Source organism: Hemibagrus wyckioides, linkage group LG14, assembly GCF_019097595.1.
Source record: "Hemibagrus wyckioides isolate EC202008001 linkage group LG14, SWU_Hwy_1.0, whole genome shotgun sequence".
NCBI lineage: Eukaryota > Metazoa > Chordata > Actinopteri > Siluriformes > Bagridae > Hemibagrus > Hemibagrus wyckioides.
In genome coordinates, this window is record NC_080723.1 from 12,900,582 (window position 1) to 12,926,065 (window position 25,484).

General features: G+C 37.4%; 2 protein-coding genes across 3 annotated transcripts; one reads left to right on the plus strand and one right to left on the minus strand.

The window, feature by feature from the left end:
* The first annotated feature begins 779 nt into the window (after nucleotides 1-779).
* fbxo31 (F-box protein 31) lies at nucleotides 780-11,325 on the plus strand. 2 transcript variants are annotated; one of them, XM_058407832.1, is made up of 10 exons: nucleotides 780-1,363; nucleotides 3,172-3,243; nucleotides 5,257-5,343; nucleotides 5,897-5,973; nucleotides 6,092-6,259; nucleotides 6,366-6,440; nucleotides 6,610-6,719; nucleotides 7,536-7,689; nucleotides 7,923-8,254; nucleotides 8,530-11,325. In XM_058407832.1, the coding sequence occupies exons 1-10, from the start codon at nucleotides 940-942 to the stop codon at nucleotides 8,750-8,752; spliced, it is 1,722 nt and encodes a 573-aa protein (XP_058263815.1). In that variant the 5' UTR covers nucleotides 780-939; the 3' UTR covers nucleotides 8,753-11,325. The 2 variants fall into 2 exon arrangements, with proteins under 2 accessions (XP_058263815.1, XP_058263816.1); XM_058407833.1 differs by lacking the exon at nucleotides 5,257-5,343 and having other exon boundaries at nucleotides 781-1,363.
* A 42-nt stretch (nucleotides 11,326-11,367) lies between these two features.
* ces2b (carboxylesterase 2b) lies at nucleotides 11,368-23,816 on the minus strand. The gene is made up of 25 exons (XM_058407831.1): nucleotides 23,546-23,816; nucleotides 23,033-23,222; nucleotides 22,681-22,819; nucleotides 22,176-22,309; nucleotides 21,279-21,432; nucleotides 21,056-21,160; nucleotides 20,386-20,487; nucleotides 20,156-20,296; nucleotides 19,974-20,051; nucleotides 19,382-19,529; nucleotides 19,153-19,302; nucleotides 18,937-19,009; nucleotides 18,477-18,637; nucleotides 18,173-18,362; nucleotides 16,914-17,052; nucleotides 16,601-16,734; nucleotides 15,737-15,890; nucleotides 15,319-15,420; nucleotides 15,136-15,237; nucleotides 14,896-15,039; nucleotides 14,612-14,689; nucleotides 14,371-14,518; nucleotides 12,804-12,953; nucleotides 12,076-12,148; nucleotides 11,368-11,981 (listed from the first exon to the last, which is right to left on the minus strand). The coding sequence occupies exons 1-25, from the start codon at nucleotides 23,616-23,618 to the stop codon at nucleotides 11,798-11,800; spliced, it is 3,246 nt and encodes a 1,081-aa protein (XP_058263814.1). The 5' UTR covers nucleotides 23,619-23,816; the 3' UTR covers nucleotides 11,368-11,797.
* Nucleotides 23,817-25,484: the final 1,668 nt, after the last annotated feature.

The window sequence follows — 25,484 nt, forward strand, 5'->3', positions numbered from 1 at the left end:
ACAAAGCCACCAATAATTAGGCTAATCCATCCTAACCATTACAGGTTTGTGCAGTTCCAAAGAACTTATTTAAAGTTAACCATCTCAAATTATCGCAAGGACATATAAAAGTCATCAGTGGTGACCTTTTCATGTGATGCATAATTAGTGCTATAGCTGAAGACAGATAAGCTTTTTAAATAAGGCTCGATTTCCATCCTCGTAAATTCCTAAAGAATAAGAGCATACTCTCACTCTCACTCTCTCACTCTCTCTCTCTGCCTGCCTTTAGGTCCTGTCTGGCCCTCCCTGATACACAAATTCTGCCTGATATCTCCATCACCTGTGAAGTTTGTTGAGAGGTTGCTGAGGATATCACATGGACACCCTAAAGCCTAATGATGATTGCATTTGCTAAAACTATACTCATGTCTCATTTATTATACAGCGGATAGTACAGACTTACAGATAAAACGCTCCGGAAATCCAAAAAGATCAAAAATCAAAACTGCTTGAACCTACAGTACAGGGTTTTTTTTGTTGTTTTTTTTTGTTTTGTTTTTTACTAGATTTATATTCACGCTACCCAGCAAGATGATGGGCTCCCTTTTGAATCTGGTTGCTCTTACGTTTTCTTCCACCTTCGCTTCTATATATATTTATTTATAATTGAACTGAAATGGAATTTCGGTCCGCACCCGTTTCTTCCCTGTAACAGGATTGGCTCATGTTTATAAGCAGTGCTCTGAGCCATCAACGAGCTGCTCGTGAGCGCTAGGAATAGCCAATCATAACACAGGAGGCGGACCTAGAGGCGGGGCCTGACGGAATACAGTTGGGAAAGGAAACAGACACGACTCGACGGTAAGGACAGTTAGTGGACCGGGAAAGCGGAGTGACCAGTCTCTCAGACAGCTGATGTAACGTAAAGTAATGGTGGACAGTTGGCGCTGAGCTCAGATGGCGGTGTGTGCCAGGCTATGTGGGGTGGGTCAGTCGCGGCGGTGCAGGCGGAGACAGAGACACGGCCAGCGCGACCAGGAGAGCGACTCTGAGGTGGACATGGACGAAGAAGAGGAGGAGGAGAAGATTGTAGGTAAAAGCAAAGCGCGTGCCCTCAGCGGCGGTCAGAAAGGCCGTGGCGCTGTGTGCGACGACGCCTCGGCTGGTCGCAGTGTCGCGGGCTCGGAGGACGAAGAAGACACGGCCTGGGCTGCAGCTGCGCCTCCTCAGCCGCGATCTCTACTGGATTTACCGCCCGAGCTTCTGTTAGAGATCTTCTCTGCTCTGCCCGGCACGGCGCTGCCCAACCTGGCCCTGGTCTGCAAGAAATTCAGACACATCCTCAGCACTGAGACTATATGGAGAAGACGCTGTGTAGAGGGTAAACAAACGCACATATTCTTCCGATAATATAGATTAAAAACCCGAGACCTTGTCCGCTCATTTAAACCACATTATGTGACGCTGTTTATAAATAGTTTTGATCCAGATCTGTCTGTTGCCCTCAGTGGAGACGGTTTCTACTCGGCCTATCTCTTTGCTATCCTAATAGTCTCAATATAAATATAATTTTAATGCGACAGATCAAAGATCGGCGTTTGATCCAATTATATATATTTAAAAAAGTCCCTTCTGGATATTAAGACACTGTAGATTGTGCTAAACATTAACTGGAACATCTGAGTATGGTTGCCAGATCTGTCAATACTCCCACTCAAAATATGACTTCCCCTTCAAAACAATGACTACCATTTCTAAATATATTGTAATATTTACAAAACAGCAGCAAATAATTTTCAAAACAATTAGTAGTAAACAATAATTAGTAATGACCAACATAGAGCAGATACACTGATCTTTAGTAACCACTTTATTCTGGTCAGGGTAACAGTGGATCCCAGGCCTATCCTGGGAACACTGAATGTGAGGTGTGAATACAACCCTGGTTAGTACACCAGTTGCATTTTGCATCACACATATATTCACACCTGGGAGAAATATGTTTTGGGAAGGTGGGAGGAAACGTGAGAAATCAGAGGAAAAACAACAATCCAAGATCAGGATCTAACCCTAGAACTGATGAAACATGCTGTGCCACGTACAGATTTTATTTATATTTCATATGCCTTTACTGTAGGTGTTTATTTCTGGTCCTACATCTGTCTAGTTAATTTAATGTAAGCTACTCCATTTGAATTGTAACAGCCCATGTGTATGTATAATCAACAAATACTGCAAATAGACAAATATTGTTTACATTAAAAACAACACACCAGCTTACCCATTTGGCTTGCAAATCATTTTCCAGAAAAATTCATTGAATTTTTGAATATAATGAATAGAGACTCATTAAGATAATGTTCCTGAGCTGCTATGAGTCACCCTGCCAGTCATAGAAATGTAATTCACAATCAGCACTGTGTCGGGAATGAAGGGTTGGAAATTTGTGCAAGTTCATCACATGCCAGCTTAGATATGTCAAATATCATATGTCTTCTTCAGAGTACATGGTGACGGAGGGGATCCATTCAGGGAGGAGTAAGAGTGTAAGAATGTCAGGAAAGCAATTTATAGCAATGGTTATATTGGATGAGAGCGGAGAGTCTGTTTATCTTTGGTGTTTAATCTGTGTTTAATGGTCTATGTTTTGGATAGTGCCTTATGTGTTTGGCAGGATGGTCAACAACATAAACAGATTAAATAATAGAACTCAGTTGGCACTAAAAAGATATTGACAGTGATCAGATTGGTTTGTTTGTTTACACTCTATTTTAGCTACGGTTACTCGGCTAGTTCATGTGTAATGTCTTGTGGGTGCACAGAGCCATCACTGATGCAGGCAGACAGCAGAACAACCAACAGTCACACTGATGTGCACAATATATTTATTCTCATAATACATCTGCACCATTGAAGAGATGACAGCATTTAATTATGTCCTGGGAGTTAAAAACACTCTGGCCACGATCCAACCGGTAGACTATTGTATAGCTTTACTTTTATTTCTAATTAGTAATACTGCTCTGTGAGTACTGCAGATACACTGAATGTCTACACAACCAGGTTAAAATAAATCTGCAAGTAGCTCGCAACAGCACTTTAATTACTAATTAATATGTATTATATATATTTTAATGTACACTTAGGAAACTAATATTTTTTATGTCCTTTTGTTAATCTCTTCTTCAGAGTTTGGAATGAAGGATGACCTGCGGAAGATGGAGGTGGCGGGGATGTCCAGCCGGGAGCTTTATGTAAAACGTAAGGATCTTCATATTGTCATATATTTTAATTGGCCTGCATTCGTTTGTGAAATTTCATAATGAATCAATACAAACAAATATATTATACAGTGTGTCCCAAAAATCTCCATACATGGGGAAATGAACACACTTTCACAAAATGCAACAGCATTCCTAAAAGATCCCCTACATGATTTCCATTTCTTTGTAAAAACACACAGTCATCTCTTCCAACGGTGGCTCCCATTTTGGCAAAAATTTGTGTTTGCCATGTTCTGTGGTTAAATCCATCACAATCTTGCAACAGCTCCTGATCCAGCATTGGAATTTCAATACATTCTTCTTTTGTGGAAGGTACACATTAAAGAAAAGATATAATATAAACTATGTATGCCAAATTTTGGAATACATTTTTCTAAACTGTGTTAATTTCCCCTATGTATGGGACACCCTGTAGTATATTAGATGGGTTATTTGCAGTTTGTCAGCTTTTGTGATATTATGGTGATTATGATAATGACTGACAAACAAAACAACACATTATCCAGCTTTACTGTACATTAGCTGTCTGCTACTTATGTCTGTAATGTAAAAAATACGTTGGATTTGGTTTTAACCCATACAAGTTTATGTATTTTGCATGCTGCATCCACCCTGTAGGCTTCTTTCTTCTTCTTCTTCTTCTTCTTCTTCTTCTTCTTCTTCTTCTTCTTCTTCTTCTTCTTCTTCTTCTGGCATAGTATAAGCTTTCAGCTTTGTCTAGACTATATGCACTCGTCTCTTAATGGCCTTCTGCTGCGCTCTAATGTTAATGCTGCAGTGTCCACACCTAATGGCCCCTCTCTGCATCAACACCGACTGCCTTTGAGCATGTATGATTAAGGCCTACTTTACTTTTTGTGTTGAGGATTTGTGTTTTTTTGTTATTTTTTCCTTCAGTAATTGATCCAGGGAATAAAAAACATTCTCCTCAGTCTACTACTCCTTAGATTTCTTTCAACCTAATGTCTGTATACAGCATCTTTTCACAGACACATTTCACTGTACTGAGAAAACCCATTTACTGAGAAAACTAAGGGCAGTTGTTGATTTGTCAGTAAAGTGAATTGAATTATTGCTATTACAATCCAACACTAAGGGCCATAGCAGGAGGCAGACATGAGAGAAATTCTAACCAAAGTAGATTTTATGGAGCATTCAACACTGGAGCAATATAGTAACAAGACATTACAGGTATTGATGTTTTGTCTGAGATTTGGTCAAGAGTACTTAAAAAACCATTTTGTCAGTTTACTAATCAGACCAGTGAGGATAAATGAGTAGAAATTTTAGCAAAACCTTTCCAAAGTACTGTCTCTTAGCCCTTGTCTCTGGTCTGATGCGCTATCTTCATCTGACTTTATTTACACAATGCATGAGACTGGATAAGGCACAACAGAAGTTGTACTGGTTCAGTTTTTGTAAACACAATTTGCTGAAAACAAATAATAAAATATATTTTTTAGTTTAGTTTGTTGGCTTCCTTGGGTGTGAATTTCCTTCATAATACCTTCCTAATGCACAACCTAAAATTATTTCTCTCTGAGAAAGTGGCAAAGTCTCTGAAAGTACAATTAATGCGGGTTGAGAGAGAAATTTACAAATGATTTTGAAATAATTCTGCAAAAATGTATTTCACATAAACAGCAATTGCTCTTTAAAGAAAGTGTATTTTAAAGAACTTTAAAAAAAAGGTTTTCTTTCCTCAGCACAGAGAAACATGTGAAAAGCCTTGTGTGTTGTAATCACATATGTACTGATGTAAAACTAAATATAAGCACAATAAGCTTTTTTTTGTCATTTTCATATTGTGGAATATACAGTATGTCCTTTTTCCTTCACACACACACACACACACACACACACACACACACACACACATATACACACACTTACATACAGAAAACAATGTAGCTTGCATCAGTGGTCAGCTGTTGTCCTCTTTTTTGCTTTTTGCCTCTCCTGTCCTCCTCTGGTTGGCCCACACTTCCAGGTGTGAACCCTAGGGTGAAGTCGGGCCGTTTTATGAAGCTCCTACCCGATTATGAACACATGGACTACCGGGACGTATACACATACTGTATGTACTGCTAGGTGTGAGCACTGATTGTGGTGGTTCATCAGGATATGCTTTGTTAGAAAGTGGTCATGTAGAGGCTGCTGCAATTCTGGGATCTGTCTGGTTGAGGGTTGTGTGCCGTGGGGGAGAGGGTTGATGTAATAACAGCATAAAATGGCACCTTTCCTCACACTGCTGTGTCCTGCATGTGTGGGGAAAGGACACACACTGGCCTGCAAAACCTAACCTGATGTCATGGTTTGAAGTGGTTATATTAGTATTAACTCCTGCTTGCATCCACACTACTTACTTGCTGAGTGAAAATTAACAAGTTAATGGTGTTTATTATTAAAGTCTGTTTAACTGAATTAAATTTCTATCGTTTGTAGTAACAAATCTCTGGATACACATAAACTACTAAAACAGAGCACCTGAAAACGACATAGAGCTTACAGCACCATGAATGCTCTGCAGTCAGCCCATTTTTCTATTGATTTGTTGCTGTTGCATGACAGTTGACACTCCTCTTTGTAACCTCCTATAAGTTTATTTATTTATTTTTTTTGTGCTGTAGTGCTCCATCCATACAGACACATTTTGGGTCTTTGGCAGCCAGACATAGGCCCCTACGGTGGTCTGCTAAACGTAGTGGTAAGTCTCATTCATCACTTTCACATGAATTCACTTAACCTTTAATCACCCCTCTCCTATTTATACACACTTAGTATCTGTATATGAGGCAGCTGTGTTCTGTAATTGGCTTGGGTAGGTGGATGGATTGTTCATCATTGGCTGGATGTATCTGCCGCCCCATGATCCACGTGTGGAGGATCCCATGCGGCGGCGTCCTCTTTTCCGCATCCACATGTGGGAGCGTAACAAAGCCACTGTGGAGTGCATGTACGGCCACAAGGGGCCTCACAAAGGGGACATCCAGGTTAGATAGACTTTATATTCTAAAGCAAAGCAATCTCTTCTATTATCTTCAAACTGATGTTCTAAAGACAAAGAGTGATGTTACTTGTTGTGCTTGTGTTTTGCAGACAGTAAAAAAAGACGAGTTCTCCACCAAGTGCAACCAAACAGATCACCATCGAATGCCAGGGGGTAGACAAGAGGTAGGGGACCAACCAGCCTTACAAATAGATTTACCTTTACTGTTAAAAAGGCTTGGGGATGTTGAGAAGGATTATGGCTTGAATAATTTCATTTAAATTATTAGTATGAGCACTAGGTTTCAGACAGTAGGCCATGATGACAATATTTAAATAGTGTGTGTGTGTGCAGGAGTTCCGCACATGGTTGGAGGAGGAATGGGGACGGACACTAGAGGATATTTTTCATGAACACATGCAGGAGTTGATTCTCATGAAGTTTATCTACACCAGCCAGTATGAGTAAGTGTGCTGTATATTATTCTTCACCTGTATCAATTAACTTACACATACCTGTAGCACTTTGTTTTTGTGACCTGGTTTACAAGAAATTAGTCATATCCAAACATTTATTTTCATAAATAATTACTATAACACAGTCAATATTAATTTATAAGTATTTTCTTCTATGACAGTAGTAATATTAACACATTAGTTTATTTGAGGTACAGATACAGTATAATCTTTGTTTAAATGTTTTAATGTGTACGCCATTAAAAATATTGTTTCTTCATATATTAATACATTTAAAAAACGTACTAGATTTTCAGTTTATCACCTGATGCAACAACAGTCCTGGACATTATCAGGTTGAGCAAACCAACATTTCCTATTTTGTATTTTTAGTTTTTAGTATTTTAAAAATTGGTTATACAAAGAGCATGCATTGTATAAAGCAATGATTACTTATATGACAGCAGAAAAGTTTCTGTAGATAAATGTTGCTACATGTCATCCTATGTTTTGAGTATTGCAGTGAATTATTATTTAGTCAAAGTTTAGTTTTCAGAAAAAGCAACCAAACAATAAATAATATTCAATATCATATCCAAAACTATAACTGTAGGGTCATCATCCGTTGATTCTGTCATTGAAGAATGAATATTTTTGTATGGATGTATGGACTACTAAATCCTAATACATTGGCTTATACTAATTTAAAGAGTGTACACTTAAAGACTGTATATTAAATGTACAAAAAGTATTACTTAGAATACAAAATACAATAAAATGCTACCTCTTTATTGAGTGTATCAGTTGAGCATGTTGTGTTTCTAGTAATTGCCTGACGTATCGGCGGATCTACTTGCCCCCGTGCCTCCCTTCAGACCTGCTGCAGCCGGGCCTCTTTAAAGGTACATACGGCAGCCATGGCCTGGAGATCATTATGCTGAGCTTCCATGGCTCTCGGGCCAAAGCCACCAAACTTACTGTAAGTCACTGTGCTTTATTGCTCTGGTTATGCAGATTTACTTATCTAAAGTGTCTTTCTACCTGTCTTTTTTTTTCTCCAGATTATATTGGGCTTCTGTTTAGTTAAGCTACTTTGTGTGGTAAAAGTGGGCCGAAGCATCTATGACCATGTATTGTGGAATCTAATTGGCCACTGTATAGTGTGATGTACTATGGGAATGAAAATTTGACTAATCACTGTTTGCTTCTTAGGGTGACCCTAATGTACCAGCAGGTCAGCTGACCTTAGACATAGACCTGAGTCGGTCAGTGCAGCTGCCTGACTTGGAGCACCAGCGAAATATTGATGAGCTTTCTCGCTTGGTGATGGGAGTACATGAGGAAATTCAGAGGGGTTCCCCAGGCATAGTTGCCCCCACTGTGGGTACTTCAGTGGCAGAGGGCTCTGATGCTGCCTCTGGCTCTGGAGGCGAGGATGCAGGGAGTGCTGGAGCTTCTAACAGTCAGGGTGAACCTCAGCCCTTTGTCCTGCCTTTAGGGGTCATGGCCCGCAATGAGGTCTACCCACGATCATGCAAGATATGGTAAGTACTTTGTGTTATTTGTGTCGCAGTTTACACATCTGACACAGCTACTGTGAGGTTCAGGATTGTCTTGCAAATTGTCATGGGACATAAGTTATTGTTAAGTATAAGATTTAATGACATCATGTTTATAAAAATAAAGCTGACGATCTAGGGGAGCCTCAGTTTTGTGAACTGATAGAAAACTACGTCTGCTAGGATTTCTGTCATTTGACAAATGACTAACACATATGGAGAAGATAGTCTCTAGGCATTAACTTCTGAATGTGTTTCAGTTTCTATGGAACAGGTCTGATAGCGGGTCATGGCTTCACGAGTCCAGAGCGCACCCCTGGCCTGTTCGTCCTTTTTGATGACGATCGGTTTGGGTTCATCTGGCTTGAGCTGAAGTCTTTCAGTCTGTACAGCCGCTTGACAGACCAGCTGGAACATGCTCAGGCTCCCAACATGGAGCGCTTTGAGGCCATGCTTCGTAACATGCAGTCCTGGACATCCTGATAGGCAGCCTTTTCCGCCTTGCTTCTTATTTTACGCATACTAAAAAGAATCGGCAGTTCCAGACCTGCTGGGGCACGTCTCTAATTTGCCTGGCTCGACTTGTGCACTAATATTCAATCCACTGATAAGTCAAGCTAGGTGAGTTAGATAAACGTATGTAATGCTGTGGTCTTTCAGGATTGGACCTGCCCATTTCTTTGCTATATGCTTTAAAATCTGGATTACATTCTCAGTCCCTCACATCCCCACACAACCTGAAGAAACCTCCCAGTAATTTCATACATGCACAAGGAAAAACCTGCCACACAGGTATGTTTGCAGCTGTAAGTTCAGATAGGTTGTATTATACACGGATGCTTTCTTATCAGCTTTTTAATTAATTTATTTTTGTAACCTGGAGATGATTAAGATGAGGATACATTTCACCCATATACTCCAGAACAAATTGAGTGTGCCTCTGTATCATTAGTATTATTTATCCCGAGACTAGTCTTAGAAAATTGTAGCTTCCTGTACTGTTGAAGTGACTTAAGTTATAAGTGATGTTAAGTTCTATAATGAGCTGTCTCTACAATTATGGGTTTTTAGCTGTTTGGTTGGTGGTAACTTTTAATTGTGGTAATATAATGTCTATTATTGTCTGATTTTATTCTTTTTAAAAGTCTGCCCTGCTGTTTTTGTTGCTTTTATTAAGGTCAGCATTGCCCATGGTGATGATTTTTGACTTATGTTTTGCATTGATTTTATTTAAACAATTTTAACACATATATACCGTAGCCTGTGGTACATATTTAAGGCAAATTTAAGCCAAACAAACTCTGATTTACATAGTTTCCACTTATCCCTATTTGTAATTTATCAGCCTAAATAAGCTGAGTGTCTCGCATTTGCTTCTTTAGTTTTGCATTACAGCAAAAAGGCTAATGTAGCTAACAAGTAATGGGAGCATTTTTCACCTGAATTCTTTTATGAAATGCCCTCGAACAAAGAATATATATATTTATCAGATCCCATTCTTAAGAAGTGCAGCATGTACTTATGATTTAAGTATATGTGATTTCATTTAATTTATAAAAACAAGAACACTGTGATGTTATGGGGTCAATAATCTTGGACAATCAGTAGGTAGTGCAATTGTTTTTTTCCATATCATTTTGTCCCAAAGTTGAAAGGTTCTACTGGAAAACTAGCAAGTTATGTAGATGATATAATATATAAGTAAGATTCTACTTAAATGTAATTGCCTAATAGAAAGACGTTTTATTTATATATGACATTACGCAGAATCGCATTTAAGCAAGCATATGGAGATTTGAGCCTGTATTTATAGAACAAGATTTCCATTATTATTTAGCTACATTAGCCTTGTAGCTCCAATGCAAAGCAGAAAATTTTGGATATGAAACATTTTTTTCCTGTTAAACTACTTTAATAATAGATGAAACTTTGTTTAAATCTGATTTCTGAATTATTTATTTATTACCTGGTTAGTATTATGAACTTTTTGCTGGTATCATAAAACCGACAGGTAGGTGATAAACCCATCAAGCGCAAGCAAATCAGCCTTACCTGAAAACAGATCTAAGATCTTATTGTATGAACATATATTGTGAAGAATGTGCATGCACTAATGTACTAATGCATTTCTCTAATGTGGGTGAATTCACTCAATTGGCAATCCTTCGTTTTATTGCTTTGTATCTCAGGTGCCACACCTAAGTATCTATTCCCTTGAATAATATGCTTAAAATACATAAAAATGTCATACTAATTTAAATCACATATTGCAAGTAGTGAATGTTCTGATTGTAGTCTTCTCAAATTTAGCTTTTCTCTGTCAGGAAAAAAAATGTATTGTTGAAATTGTATAAAGGTAAATGTGCATTGGCTGACTGGTGGAATGGGCCTGCCTTAGCTTCCATTAATCAAAAACTCAGCCCTTGTCCTGCCTTCAGCAGATTCACTGGAAAGATCCAGAGATTTGTGGTGCTCAGAGTGACCAGTGACACTTTTCCACATCTAGTCAAAAGAGTCGTTGGGCGTCTTTAATAACATCTATATTGGCATGCTTTTCCAACATTATATATTGGAGCATGGAAGATTTTAATTTCCAAGACCCTTTTCCTCCAGCAGACCAACAGATATTACAAAATACAAATGCTTCCTTGTGTTTTGATAAGGTTCGATCACAAAGCTGTGCAGCAACTCCCCTCAAAGTGCTCTTTCCTAGACAGCATAGGCATTGACCACAGACTAGCCATCTGTGTGTACTTTTGTATTGAACTGCAGCTTTGCAAAAACTAACCATTATAATGTAAAATAAATGATATGTAAAGTGGAAAGTATTTAATTAATATATTTCAGCTTTGTTTATGGGTCATTGTGCACATATTTGCATATGCTAAGCATACCGCCTGTTTGTCGTGTGACCTCTCCACTGTTCCAAGTCGAGTATATTCATCAGGTTGATTTTCTGAGAATCAGATGTCTAATGTAAAACATCATCACATGACTTCAGGGAGCTTTGAAGCTTACATGTTCATCTCTTCCCAATAAATTAGAATAAACTTTAACTCTGTGCGTCTCTGAATTATTTCAGCATCACACTTCACCCATTTTTTAAACACTTTTTTTTTAATCGTTTAGTTCAGTTTCATCATTTTATCAGTTTCACAAAACATGATGTAAAGTTCATGTCACTAAACCTTCTGAAATAATGGCTTAAGTGAGATTTTGATCTATAGTTAATGAAGACTTTCCCTCTCCACCAAATGGTTCATGCTTACATTTAGAGCACCTCAATTGTTAGATAAATAACACCTCAAATACACAGCTGTCTCTTCAATAAAGCAATAAGATTTATGGAATCTGAATATATGAGTTTCTGCCTCATTTAATTCATTTAGTTCTTTGAGGGTTATTTGTATGATCAGCTGTTCTGTTTCCCTTTTAAAAAATTTTGAAGACTTTTTTATAGATACTTTAGTTGATCCCTTTGGGGCACCCATTTAAGAACCGTTGAGAGATGGACTATATAATCATCAGCTACAGCTCAGCATGCTCATTTTTCTCCTCAGCAGCAGCCACCAACTCTGGAAGCTTCTCAGTCATGAAGATGTAATGCTCAGACTTAAAATTCTTGCCAGGCTTCTGTTCCAGGCCAATGCCCAGATACTCAGCTTCAGCTTCAAACTCAGGCCATGGTGTCAGGCCTGGTCCATTTGGAGACCTGCCCATAATTTATAATGTATGAAATATTAGCAATGGCAATAATAATAATAACAATAAATAGATCATTAGAATCATTGCAGCATTTTACTCACCCAGTACGAGCAAAGTTACCCCAGTAAGCCATGACTGTCCTACACAGCTCATTTTCTTCCTTTGTCAATGAGGCTGTAAACAATAAAACAAGCAGAATATTCATACAAACATATTTTTAGCTATTACCCTAATGATTCATCTATTCTTATAACAGAAAATAAGCAGTGACAGTGAAAGCATTTTTATTGTCTGAGGCAGAAGGCATTTTTAGAAATTGCTTATTATGTATAATTGAAAATTGAAAAAATAATGCTTTGTGCTCTTGCACAGTAACATTTTTATAAGAAAGAACTTTTTCATATGATGAAAGAATACAATTAATGAAAATGTAGTGTTTCTATACCCGAGTATTTGTAACACTAAAGATTTTTGCCCCTTTTACTCAGCTACCAATCCAATTTAACTTGTTCTCCATAAATTAGGATAAAAAAATCCCTTGACTTAAATTGTTACAATTTTTTTTTTTTTTGCTGTATATTTTAGTAAAATTAATTTAGTTAATGCGTGATACTAAAATATTTTAGGGTGGACACTTTTGTAACTTTTACTTAAGAATAATTTCAAGTAATAAAATAATTTTGTATTTTCTACAACTCTGGTAGTTGTAATTGAGTTTATTTTACATTACATTACATCAAGTGCAATATACAAGGACCAAAAAAAATCTACATAGGACTGCAGATCACTGACTGCTGTGTGTATACAGATAAAAATATTCTTTCCTTACCGGTTGTCTTCAAGTGGGCATTCCCGAAGCACAAGCCAAAAATGAAGATAAGTTCATCTCCATGATCGGATCCGACAAAGCTGGGCCTGGTAACTTGAATGATGCTGGGTGGATGCTGGAACTCATACAGATAAACTGGAGCACCAGCAGCTGTGAGATAAGAATAAAATTGAGGGATTTGCGACAATGTGGATTCAACACTCTAGAAATCACTGGATAGTGTTCTTATAGGAAAATGATCAGCGATGGGATGATGTGATGCAGTCTGGATTAAAGTTCCTATAAATGCTTCAGAATCTGGATATATCTGCATATATAGATTGTTTTACTTTTAATATCCACAAAAGAAATCAATTTTATTTATTACACTCACTGATCATTTTATTATTAAAAAAGACACTATCATGCAATTGTCTAATCTTCAACTGTGTGGCAGCAATACAATACATGAAATCATGCAGATGCAGATACTGCTGATAGCCTGGGAATTTCACACACAACAGTCACAGAATAAACAAAAACCATCCTGTGAGCTGCAGTTCTCTGGACAGAAATAACCACTTTGTACAATTGTGGTGAGCAGAAAAGCGTCTCAGAATGCACATCACATAGAAGCTTAAGGCTGATGGGCTACAACAGCAGAAGGGTTCCACTTCTGGCAGCCAAGAACAGAAAGATACAGTGAATGAAGGCTCACCAAATCTGCACAGGTGAAGGCTGGAAAAGTGTAGCATGGTCTAATGAATCTTGATTTCAGCTGAAATACACAGATGGTAGGGGGAGAATTTGGCACTGACAGCATTAATCCATGAACCCAATCTGCCTTGTGTCAACAGTCCAGGCTGGTGGAGGAGGTGTAATGATGTGGGGAATGTTTTCTTGGCACACTTTGGTCCATTAAAACTAACCAATCATCACTTGAAGGCTATTTAAATGTTTTGAGTATTGTTGCTGACCATGTGCATTCCTTCACTGCCACAATTTACCCATCTTCTAATGGCTACAACCAGCATGAACCAGCACTATGTCAAAGCAAAACATGACAATAAGCCCAGTGTTTTTCAGTGGCCAGTCACCAGATCTGAATCCAATAGAACACCTTTGGTATGCAGGAGATTTGAAAGTGTATGATCATGTCAACATGGACCAGAGTCTCGAAAGAATGTTTTCAAATCTTGTGAAATGAATTTGAGAGCAGAGGGAAGCCCTAGCCATTCTTAGTATATTATTCCTAATAAAGCACTTGGTGACTGTATGTTATAGCCGATATCCTTCAAAACATTATGTCCTCTTGAAGCCTGGCAGAAAGTTAACTATTTTCTTAGAAGATATGTTTATGATGAGGTTTAAATTATATGGAACAACTGTCATACAAGCCCTTATAGATTAAATGTTACTATAGATCCAATAAAGAATTAAGATATTAATATCCATTTGTGATTTGAGGTCATTTACAGGTGGCACTACTGTCAGAGCTGTGCTGTTTCAAAATTATTAAAAACGTGATATGTGATATATATATTGATTTAGTATAAAAACATAAATATACAAACTAGGAATTCTGCACCTTTATGCAATTTAGCCAGTGTCAGGGCAGGAATGTTAAAGATCATATCTCCCATCATCTCTTTATAAGCATCCCGAATTTTGATTGGGTCAGCAGAAGAACCCACGTACTCCTCTATCACCAGTTCATTAATCCACTGATTACGGGGCTTGACAGAAAAGAAGAAAGCAAAACATTAGTCTAATACAATTCATAGATCTGATGCTATACATTTGTTAATACGTTTTTAACAAATTCTTACATCAGGGTTTAAAATAGCCATTACTGAAAGTACTTGCTCTTTATCCATCCCATCGACCCATCCTGAAGGTGTGAATATCTGTGGGAACACATCATCCCTGTATCTTCACTTCAGTTTTAAGTATTATTTTAATATCCATATAATAATAGGGCAAATAATGCTTTTCATTATCAGTAGTGCATGCTGTTCTGCATACTAAACTAATTTCAGAAGAAAAAGTGAAAATAGCTAAAGGTTAAACTGTAAGGTACATCTGTAGAATGCACACTGTAGGATTTACTCACACGAGGTAGCAACCAACCAAACTCATCACTGGTCACACCAGTCATGAGTGGTACTTTATGGAACTCCTGGTTCTCTAGAAGCTCCTCCACAGGCTTGGGAAGAAATACCTTATCTACTGTCACTACAAACGGCAAAAACATCCTCTGCAACACACAGAGACATGTTTATCAGAACCTTTTCATTTACAAAGACTCTTTTTTATTTCTACGTTTTAAAATAATGATCTCCAAACTGCTCACCTCTTTCGAAAGTGCTATCACATCCTCTGTCGGCCAGCGCTTAATGCACTCCGCAATTTTTCGTGTGCTACTGATGTCACAGCCTGAGATGTTAGCCACAAGCTAAAATGAGACACAAATAAATGTCAAAAGATGTCAAAATGATAACATGGCTTATTTAAAGGAATTAGGACTCAAGTTAACCTGGGCTGTTGGTAAGGGATCCTTCACAATGCCTTTCATTATTGCAGTGCCACTTTCTGCAATTGCACGATGGAACAGTCCAGTAGACAATGGAGAGAGAAGCTTCAACATAAGCAGAAAAACAAACTCAGTCCCATTTATGGTAGTGAATAATGAAGAACTGATAACATAATTCCACAATTATTTAAACTCAACAATGAGCAAAAGTATTTACAATATTCATATTTATTCATTTGCAGTATCAGCACCTCAAGATCAGACATCCTAGACATCTACCATATCCTCTATCTAATGAGGCACAATACCAAATAACTTAGATCTTTGACAGAAATAAGGTTAGAAAAAAGTGTCCCAGGTTGTGTAGCTCTGAAAACTGATATGTGACGGTATACATGTCATGTACACTCCAGGTCCTCACCAAAAAAGACACACTGGCCCCTCCTGCAGACTCTCCAAAGATGGTGACTGATCCAGGATCACCTCCAAAGCTGTGGATGTTCTCCTGAACCCACTGAAGAGCAGCCACCTGATCCAAAAGGCCATAGTTTCCTGGAGCATGTTCATCCCCTGTGCTAAAACAGAAAAACACAGAATGTACACACAATCCATGTATAAATATCCAAAATGGCATTATGTATGTTACTTATTAACATGTAACAAACTGGTTATTGTGTCATTATCAAGTTTTATACCACGGACCCGTTGTGAAATTACCATGTCATTTTTTAATCTTATAGAATACACTGCAGTACAATGAACACTGAAGAACTGTGATGCACTTCAGGAAAGGTAATTAATAAAAGGGATTAAAGATGTAGTTTCGACTGTTGAAAACATGTTCTAGGTTTATGATTACATCATTTCAAAGATATCTAATCATTTATAGTTTTAAGTATATTTACTATGTTACAAAATGCATCTTATTACCTCTCCTGCCAGATATTTACAGCAACCTTGAGTTAAGTTCAACCTTTAAATGTGAAGAATAGACTTTAAAGGTGATGTTTGTACATGGCTATGACAATTATGCCATTATGAACAGATGTATGGATGTTTTATTACTATATTACCATGCATTGCATTTAAAAAGTGCAATAATTAGTTCCACCTTAACAAGCTAAGCCTTGTTTCCCTAATATGCATCATCACCAGGCAGAGGTAACCTTTTAACAGAGGGATCGGCAACAAACGGCAAGACACCTCCAGGATCTAAAACATATGAGCTGCTCCTTTGAATCTGGTGAATCAGTTACTCTACTATATATCTGCCTCACAGAATTACCTAAAGAATCCGAACAAACCCAGCCTGTACTGGATAAGCACAACAACTACATTCTGGTAGGCAGACAAAACTGATCCATCGTAGACAGATGCAGAACCGATGCTCAGTCCTCCACCATGAATCCAAACCATGACCTAAAGAACACAGATAAGAAGTGTATATTTTGTAGAATGTAACGATGACTAGGCGAATTTTAACCAACTGTACATAGTGCATAACATCTCCATCTTATCAGGCAGAGACAAGGGTTTTTTATATCTAATCAGGTGTGACTGATAAATATGTGAAAGTTGAACAGTCATTTGTAGCTTACAGGTAGTTTGGCTTCTTCACCAGGTTTTGCTGGAGTGTAAATGTTGAGGTACAGGCAGTCTTCTGACACTTCAGGAAATTCCACACTGATTGATAAATTGCGGAAGAGCTCAACACTTGCATCCCTGTTTTGTATACACCTGAAAACATCAGCAGCATTGTTTGAGATAGAATGAATTCACACAGCACCTAGTGGATTATTTATCACCTAGTGGGTTTGCATGTTGCATGATCCACTTCAATAACAAAATATAATGCATTTGTTGCAAATTTAATGCAGGGGTCAGTAATGTATAACTATGGGTCTGAAAGAAATAATTAATAAAATAATTCTTATAGTTCTTAGCTTCTTTGAAATATCACATAAAATAAATAGGTTTAATCCAACCTCAAACAAGTATAAATAATGTCAACATGGACCTAATGTGTCCTCTCATTTAATGTAAATATTACTCAATACATCCATCTGTATTGAGGAGACACATGGAAGTTATTTTACTGTTAAAGAGAAGTTATTTTACTGTTAAAAAACTTTGTAGCTCCTGGCTACAAAGTTTTGTGACCCCTTAATTGATGAATATTAATTGCAGCATAACTGATGGTGCCTGATCAAATGCAAGCTGTTGGACAATCATATACACTACCAGTCAAAAGTTTGAACACACCTTCTAATTCCATGCTCTTTCCTGATGTTTATTTCTCTCTACATTGTAAAACAATGATAAAGGTGGCCAAAATACATAATAATGTCCTTTGAACAGTTGATATTGAGATATGTCTGCTACTGATGCTCTGTAAAGCCTTCATAACGGCTCTAATCTGAGGTGCTGTTAATTGGTGATTTCTGAGGCTGGTAACTCTAAATGAACTTCTCCTCTGCAGCAGAGGTAAGTTTTGGTCTTGCTTTCCTGGGATGGTCTTCATGTGAGCCAGTTTCATCATGGTGCTTGATGGGTTTTGCAAATGCACTTGACAATACTGTTCTTGCAAGAACTATTCCAAAACACCTGACCTTCGTGTCTTAAAATAACAACTGACTGTTTTTTGTTGTCATTACATATGGATTACTTAAGTCCATGTGTGTTATTTCATAGTTTTGAAATCTCCAGTATTGTTCTAGAATGTAGAAAATAAATCACTAAACAAAAAACACTGAATTAAAAGGTGTGTCCAAACTTTTGACTGGTAGTGTATTTAAAGTAACAATGCTTACACATGTCCTTACTTAAAAATAAAATTAATTGGAATATGAAGTCTTACATGTATGGCTGTTTTGTGGCATCTCTTACTCCTTTCCATTCTTCTGCAGGTTGGGCTGCAGTGAATCTTAAAGGTCCCACAGGTGGCTTTGCAAACGGTACACCCAGGTAGCTGTAAACAACCGTGTCCTTCCCTATAGCCGTCACAATCTCACCTTTTAGAGCTCCATATTTAGTCTGCACAACTGGGCCTGTTAAAAATGCCAGGCAGTAAAATTTAGAATACATGGCAAAATAACTTGTTCAAGTAAACTTGAAAAAAGGCCTTGGCAGACTGTGATTTTAAACCATTAGAGATACTGTACCATTTTTTTTCTCATTCCTTAACCGTGGCAGAGTCTGGGATATAAATGAATAGTGCTTTTCCTTCAAGTTCTTTTCAGGCTTTTGTTCCAGGCCAATGCTCAGATACTCAGCTTCAGCTCCAAACTCAGGCCATGGGGTCAGGCCTGGTCCGTTTGGAGACCTGTCCATGGTCAGACACAGAGAAAATTGTGTAAGTAATAAGTGCATCTATAGGTCTAGAGGTTATCCTTTAACAAAAGTGCAGGCTTTCAACTAATGGTGTACTTTGTGATCACACAATGTAACTTTATATTTTGTGATTAACTGTTAAACAGCAAAAAATAATCATTTTAGCTAATTTAATTTTTTTTTTAAATAATAAGGACTTAGTTCAGTGATGTGCTTTAACAAGTAACATTCCTCTCTGTCCTACAGATTTACAGTTTCTCTTATGAGTTGGCAGACAAAGTATTTACTCACCCAGTGCGAGCAAAGTTCCCCCAGTAGGCCATCATAGTTCTACAAAGTTTATTCTCTTCTTCTGTGAACTGACCTGAGAGAGAGACAGAGACAGAGAGAGACAGAGAGAGAGAGACAGAGAGAGAGAGAGAACGATATTTGAGATTTTTTTCAAGTCCTGATAATTAAGTGAATGTATGGTTTTTTTTAAAAAAGTAACGATTTTTGTCAACTTACCATCTACCTTAATGTGACCATTTAAAAAACATACACCAAAAACAAAGATGAGCTCATCTCCATGGTCACTTCCTGTAAAACTTGGCCTCTTTTTCTGGAATTCATTATAAGTGTGCTGGAATTCATACATGAAAACTGGTGCTCCAGAATCTAACAATTATAAATATTAATTAAACAAAATTCAAGCAAATTATTCACTACTTATTTACTGTTATTGGATCCGTATTACCTTTATGTAGTTTTGCTACTTTACGAGCAGGAGCGTTAAACAAAATGTCTCCACACATCTCTCTGAAGCCATCTCGGATTTGAATCCGATCATTCGTGGTTCCCATGTACTCATTCACTACTATTCCATGAAGCCATTGATCACTCGGCTGAAGGAAATACATGAACGGAGAAATTAATACATTGCAGTATTGTATTAATGTAGTTTATGTGGAGGTATGTAAAGCTGAGTTCAACCACTGACAGCAACAGCAACACCAACAACTGGGAAGCCTCCACCATCAATAAATCTAGTCCTTTTAGACATTTTACCATGCTGTAAGCTTTTACATTTTTTCCCCTCACAAATAATATCTAAACCCATTCTATTTAACTAGTTTGTTCAGTGTAATAAAAAAGTTTAAAACAGCCTATAAATATAAAAATATACATTTCTTTTCTTCATTTTGGACTAAAGGAATGCAAACCTTTGCACTCAACTATATATTTATACATACATGCATATTTAATGTCACAAATGTTTCGTTTTCAGAATGCTTTCTACTTGCAGGTTTGTACAGTTTGTATAGAATCATATTCGGTTCTTTACTTACATCAGGAAAAAAGAAAGGCATAAATGACACCACATATTCTCTGTCCATTCCTTCAGTCCATCCAGGTGGAGCAAGGAACTATGGGATACATTTTAGTTACTGATATGATCAATAATTACGTGAGTTAAAATAATATATTTTATTATTATACGTGTGACATATATATTTAATGTGTCACATACACTAAGGAGTCCAACACCTCCTTCATCATTAGTTATCCCTGTAATTAATGGCACTTTGCTGAACTCTTTGTTTTGCAGAAGTTCATCCACACTTTTAGGAAAGAATCGTCCATCCTGTGTCACTTTAAAATATAAGTCAACCTAGGAAAAAAAATATGATTTTAGCACCACCAATTAAGTTTAACTATGAGTAATTTCAATAGTTTTACAGTAGTTTATCCTAGATATACCCTTTTAGCAATCGTCAAAAGGTCCTCCTCTGACAGTTGCATAACACAGTCAACAATCTGCTTTGAGCTGGAAGCGTCACACCCAGATACATTAACCACAGCCTAAGGAGAAAAACAATGATTATGTTTAGTTGACATATATTGTGATCTAAAATGAATATCCAGTAATAAAAATGTCATGATAATCTTTGGCTAGTTGTAGTGATAGAAGGCAAATAAAAAAATATGGGCTGAACTATGTATAACTATGCATTAATATGATCTCATACATTTATGACATTTAGAACTATTACACACACTCATAGAGGGTGACATCCAGCTCTATTTTTGCATTATATTTATCTTTAAATACTTAACAGAAAAGTTGCAATCATTTTGTTTAAATCAAAAAATAAATGGTAAACTGCATACTTTGTGGTCTGACATATTGTGTAATCTGTATGCTCTTGGTACAATGTGCACTTGGTCTATCTATTTTTTTGTTTCTCCTCCAAATTTATTCTGGGGGGAAAATGGATAATAGAATAGATAATCACCCTCTTTCTTGTTCATTACATTCTGTATTACTGCTTATCACTTCTTTTGTGGATTTTCTGTATGTTTCATAAGACACCCAGGCCTGATCAGTTTCAGATAGAATGTAGTGAGCAGTCAGCAAAGAGCTCTTTACCTGAGCCATTGATAAAGGGCTGGTAGTAAAAAGAGCATCCATTTTAGCAGTGCCACTCTCTGCTATGGCATATTGGAAGAGGCCAGCAGACAATGGCGACAATATCTGTCCAAAAAAGATAGAATAAAAGATTTTTTCATTATATTTTAAATGTATATATAGAAATACATTTAAACAGTGGCTCATTGTGTGTTCTGATTGTGGCCAGGCATTATATCCCTACATGGTAAGACACACTGGCCCCTCCTGCAGACTCTCCAAAGATGGTAACTGATCCAGGATCACCTCCAAAGCTGTGGATATTCTCCTGAACCCACTGAAGAGCAGCCACCTGATCCAAAAGGCCGTAGTTTCCTGGAGCATGTTCGTCTCCTGTGCTAAAATTAGGAATAAAACAACTGAAATTCTGCTCAGCATAAAGAAAAACACAAAAGAAGTCCTGAGTCTATGCATAATGTAATGCATTTTAAGTTTCTTTCAGTTCCCTTTCACTTAATGTTACTGTCAAATGTACTATTTCAAATATGTACTGTAAACAATTGATATAAAATAACTTCACATCAGGATTATATCAATATAAAACTCCTGTTTGTGAATTTTAAAATGTCTGATTTACTTTCTGAAATTTACTGCTATCAGTTTTTATTACAACTAAATTTACATAACATGTAGAAGACTAAAGAAAAGTATAGTATACCAAGAAAGCATTAATCTATTATTAATTAATTTGTTCATTAATCTATTTTTAATTCTTTTTTAAGTACATCAGCTTAAAAATGTGCACCTGCCTTTCTAAATGTGCTATAAATATTCCTAATAACTTTTGTGCCTATATTTTATAACTGCATTTATCCTCTTTCAGATGCTCTTAGACCCTCAGACTTTGCATGAAACAAATATTTTACTTCCTGCTGTTTGTATAATTAAAGCGATTATTCTTTTTATTTTGTCTTGGGTTTTCTTTTCTTGTTGCAAGATAGAGCAGCCTTTTCAAATGTATGTGAATTCTGTATTAGAGGAACATATACCCTTTTTTACTTAAAAAAACATAGAAAGGTGGGGGTGTACAATCTTATACTCTCTTTAAGCAGGTGCAGGAAAATAAAGGAGTTATATTCACCTGAAAAATCCAAGTAAGCCAAGCCTGTACTGGATTAGCACTACAACAACATTCTGATAGGCTGCCAGTGCGTGTCCATCAAAAATGGAACCTGAGCCACATGAAAAGCCTCCACCATGGATCCAAACCATGACCTGTGGCACACCAGCAATGCAAAGCTTTTTCACATGCAATCTATACATAATGAATCAGCATTACTGAAAGAGAAAGTATGCTCTATGATCACATTAACAAAGCTAACCATTTTTTTTTAGTCCCAAGTATAAAATTTTGCATTTTGCATGTATTCATTGATGACCTATAAGCAATAAGTTGCTACGTTTATTGTGGTGGCAACAACTGGTCAAATGAAGAACTATATCTATCTATAAATTTTATACGCATACACAAAAATCTGTCTTTATGTTTATAGTGAGGTGAAACAAAACACAAAATCCTGTTCCATGCTCCAAGTCATACTGTGAAAGGGCAACCGCAAATGATGTTAATGTAACTTCAGACTTACAGGCAGTTTGGCTTCTTCACTTGGTTTAGCGGGTGTATAAATGTTGAGGTAAAGGCAGTCCTCTGACATTTCAGGAACTTCCAAGGTCATGGAAAATTGTTTAGTTAAATTCACAAGTAGCTCCCTGTTTTGCACACACCTGGAATAAATGTAATCAAAGCACAGTGACAGCTTAAAAAATCTCATTCTTCTGAAACCAAAGTGACTCTATGACAAGGGCAGTGTCATTTATTTTGTTAGTTATGCTTCACGTGTAGCTCAGGCTTTAAAAAAAAAAGCAGGAATTATTTACATGAGCTGGCACTGGAACAACGTTGTTGGCCAAAATGCTGTGACTGCCTTATCATCTTACATGTATGGCTGCTTTGTTGCGTCTCTCACTCCTTGCCATTGTTCTGCAGGTTGTGGGGCTGAGAGTCTTAATGGTCCCACAGGTGGCTTCGCAAACGGCACACCCAGGTAGCTGTGGATAACTGTGTCCTTCCCTTTAGCTCTCATCAACTCACCTTTTAAAGCTCCATGTTTAGTCTGCACAATTGGGGCTGTTAAAAGATTAGACATGTTTAGTGGGTGTCCATTTTTACAAATCCTGTCAAGCATGCAAGGCACAAAACCACAGAAACTGGGAAGTAGACTACAAGTCATATTAAATGACAGGAAGAGAATAATGTACAGTTTTAAAAAGTTTGATTTTAAAATTTCATACATTTATAAAAGGTGGCCTGCTTTACATGTTAAATTTGTTTATAAGTCAAACTGTGGCAGAAATGTGTGAGAAGAACAAAGGGTGAATCTTGAGTTTATATCATAAGCTTGGTGACATCACAACCTCAAACAGGAAGTATACAATAGAAAGTTTTCTTACCATCATTGGCTGTCGCTGAGATTATAACATTAGCTCCTAATAAACTCCAGAGAAGCACAGTGAAGGTCCTCATGGCTGCAGGTACAGCTGCAGAGCTCGTTTCAGGCACTCTGTCTGATCTGAGCTCTCATTAAACAACGGTGTTACATAACCAGGCGGTGAGAGTGAACTTTGACTGCAACATACGTGACTCATAAGTATATACTTTTAACGAGCTATTCTTTTAACGCAGATATTTTGCTGTGGAAATGAAATGACTTGGGCACGCCAAAAAGCCCGAAGCGACACAGGTCTTTAATCCGGTTTTTATTTGCATGTGATGTATACTTTCAATGTTTACACACGAAACCTCAACTCTTTCACCCCTCTTAAGCGTGAAAAATCTCCTGCCATGCAGTTCCACTCTCGGCCGCCAGGTGTCTCTGTTCGCCACCATTCAGTACGTGGAAATTTCCACCAGGCTAGTGTACTTTATAGGCTGAATTCAAGTGCACTAAATAGTTAAAAGGTACTATACTAGCATACACTATATAGTGCACCTATATAGGGAGTATGGAATTGCAGTATGGAGCTCAGAAACAAATAGTGGTGAAACATTACATTGAAATAAGTGTTGAGTTGATCTGATTTTTCAGATTTAGTGAGTGTGGTGTGTTTTTCACAGCAGTTGTGAATACGAATATGTTTATCATTGTATCGATTGGCTCCGATTTCTGAACTTCATTGGGGTGCACAGGACACTGTACAAATCCCTGACATCATTCAATTTCACAACAACTAAAGTATAATATTTACACTGAAGCTTGTCCTTCTGCTTAGTTTGTTTGACCTGGGTTTTGGGTTTGAACTTACGTGAAAAATAATTGTTTACTCAAATTTAATTCATACAATGATTGCCTCTATCCCTCTATAAATTAGCATTACCTGTGTATTTCTTTCTTATTTTCCATGATTTAATCATTTCAGTTCAGTTTACTGTGATTTTGTTTATCCATGCATGCAGTGTTTTGAAAGACACTGGTGCACAGGCATTAATAATTGCAATCATTTGTCAGAGACTGTCAGATATGGCATGCCCTGCCCAAGAGATGCCTGTAGAGACACTCACTGGGTGAGGAATGCAGTCCTCTAAGCATGGGAACAGAGTGTTCTGATTTAATGCAAACAAGTGTGAAATGTGTTTCCCTTATCAACATCAGAGCCTAACACAGAACTGTGGCAACTCAATATAATAAGAATAAACTAGACAACTAGAAACTAAACAAATTTTAGTTTCCCCATTATATATTTAGAGGATTTCCTGTGCCTTACTAATATTATCAGTACCTGCACACTCAATACACTGATTGTAACCTTGATCTTTAGTTGTGGATTTAACTGATACACTACATTGCCAAAAGTTTTGTGATGTCTGTCTTTACATGCACATGAATTTATTATGGAGTTGGCCCGCCCTTTGCAGCTATAACAGCTTCAGCTCTTTTGGAAAGGCTTTCCACAAGGTTTAGGAGTGTGTTTATGGGAATTTTTGACCATTTCTCTAGAAGTGCATTCATGAGGTCAGGCACAGATGTTGAACGAGAAGGTCTGGCTCGCTCTAATTCATCCCAAAGGTGTTCTATCGGGTTGAGGTCAGGACAGGCTAGTCAAGTTTCTCCACACCAAACTCGCTCATCCATGTCTTTATGGACCTTGCTTTGTGCACTGGTGTGCAGTCATGTTGAACAGGAAGGGGTCATCACCAAACGGTTCCCACAAAGTTGGGAGCATGAAATTGTCCAAAATGTCTTGGTATGCTGAAGCATTCAGAGTTCCTTTCACTGGAACTAAGGGGCCAAGACCCACCCCTGAAAAACAACACCTGAATTCAATGCTTTGCAGGGGCTTCCCAAAATATTTGGCAATATAGTGTATGTTGCTAACGTGTATATGCTGAGTG

Coding starts and splice junctions, on each gene's coding strand:
- fbxo31 (XM_058407832.1), top strand. CDS start 940: ATGGCGGTGTGTGCCAGGCTATGTGGGGTGGGTCAGTCGCGGCGGTGC. Junction 6,260..6,365: donor CTCACAAAGGGGACATCCAG/GTTAGATAGACT, acceptor TGTGTTTTGCAG/ACAGTAAAAAAAGACGAGTT. Junction 8,255..8,529: donor CCACGATCATGCAAGATATG/GTAAGTACTTTG, acceptor AATGTGTTTCAG/TTTCTATGGAACAGGTCTGA.
- ces2b (XM_058407831.1), bottom strand. CDS start 23,618: ATGAGGACCTTCACTGTGCTTCTCTGGAGTTTATTAGGAGCTAATGTT. Junction 21,433..22,175: donor GGCTTACTTGGATTTTTCAG/GTGAATATAACT, acceptor TCCTAATTTTAG/CACAGGAGACGAACATGCTC. Junction 19,530..19,973: donor TGCCTTTCTTTTTTCCTGAT/GTAAGTAAAGAA, acceptor TATTTCCTTCAG/CCGAGTGATCAATGGCTTCA.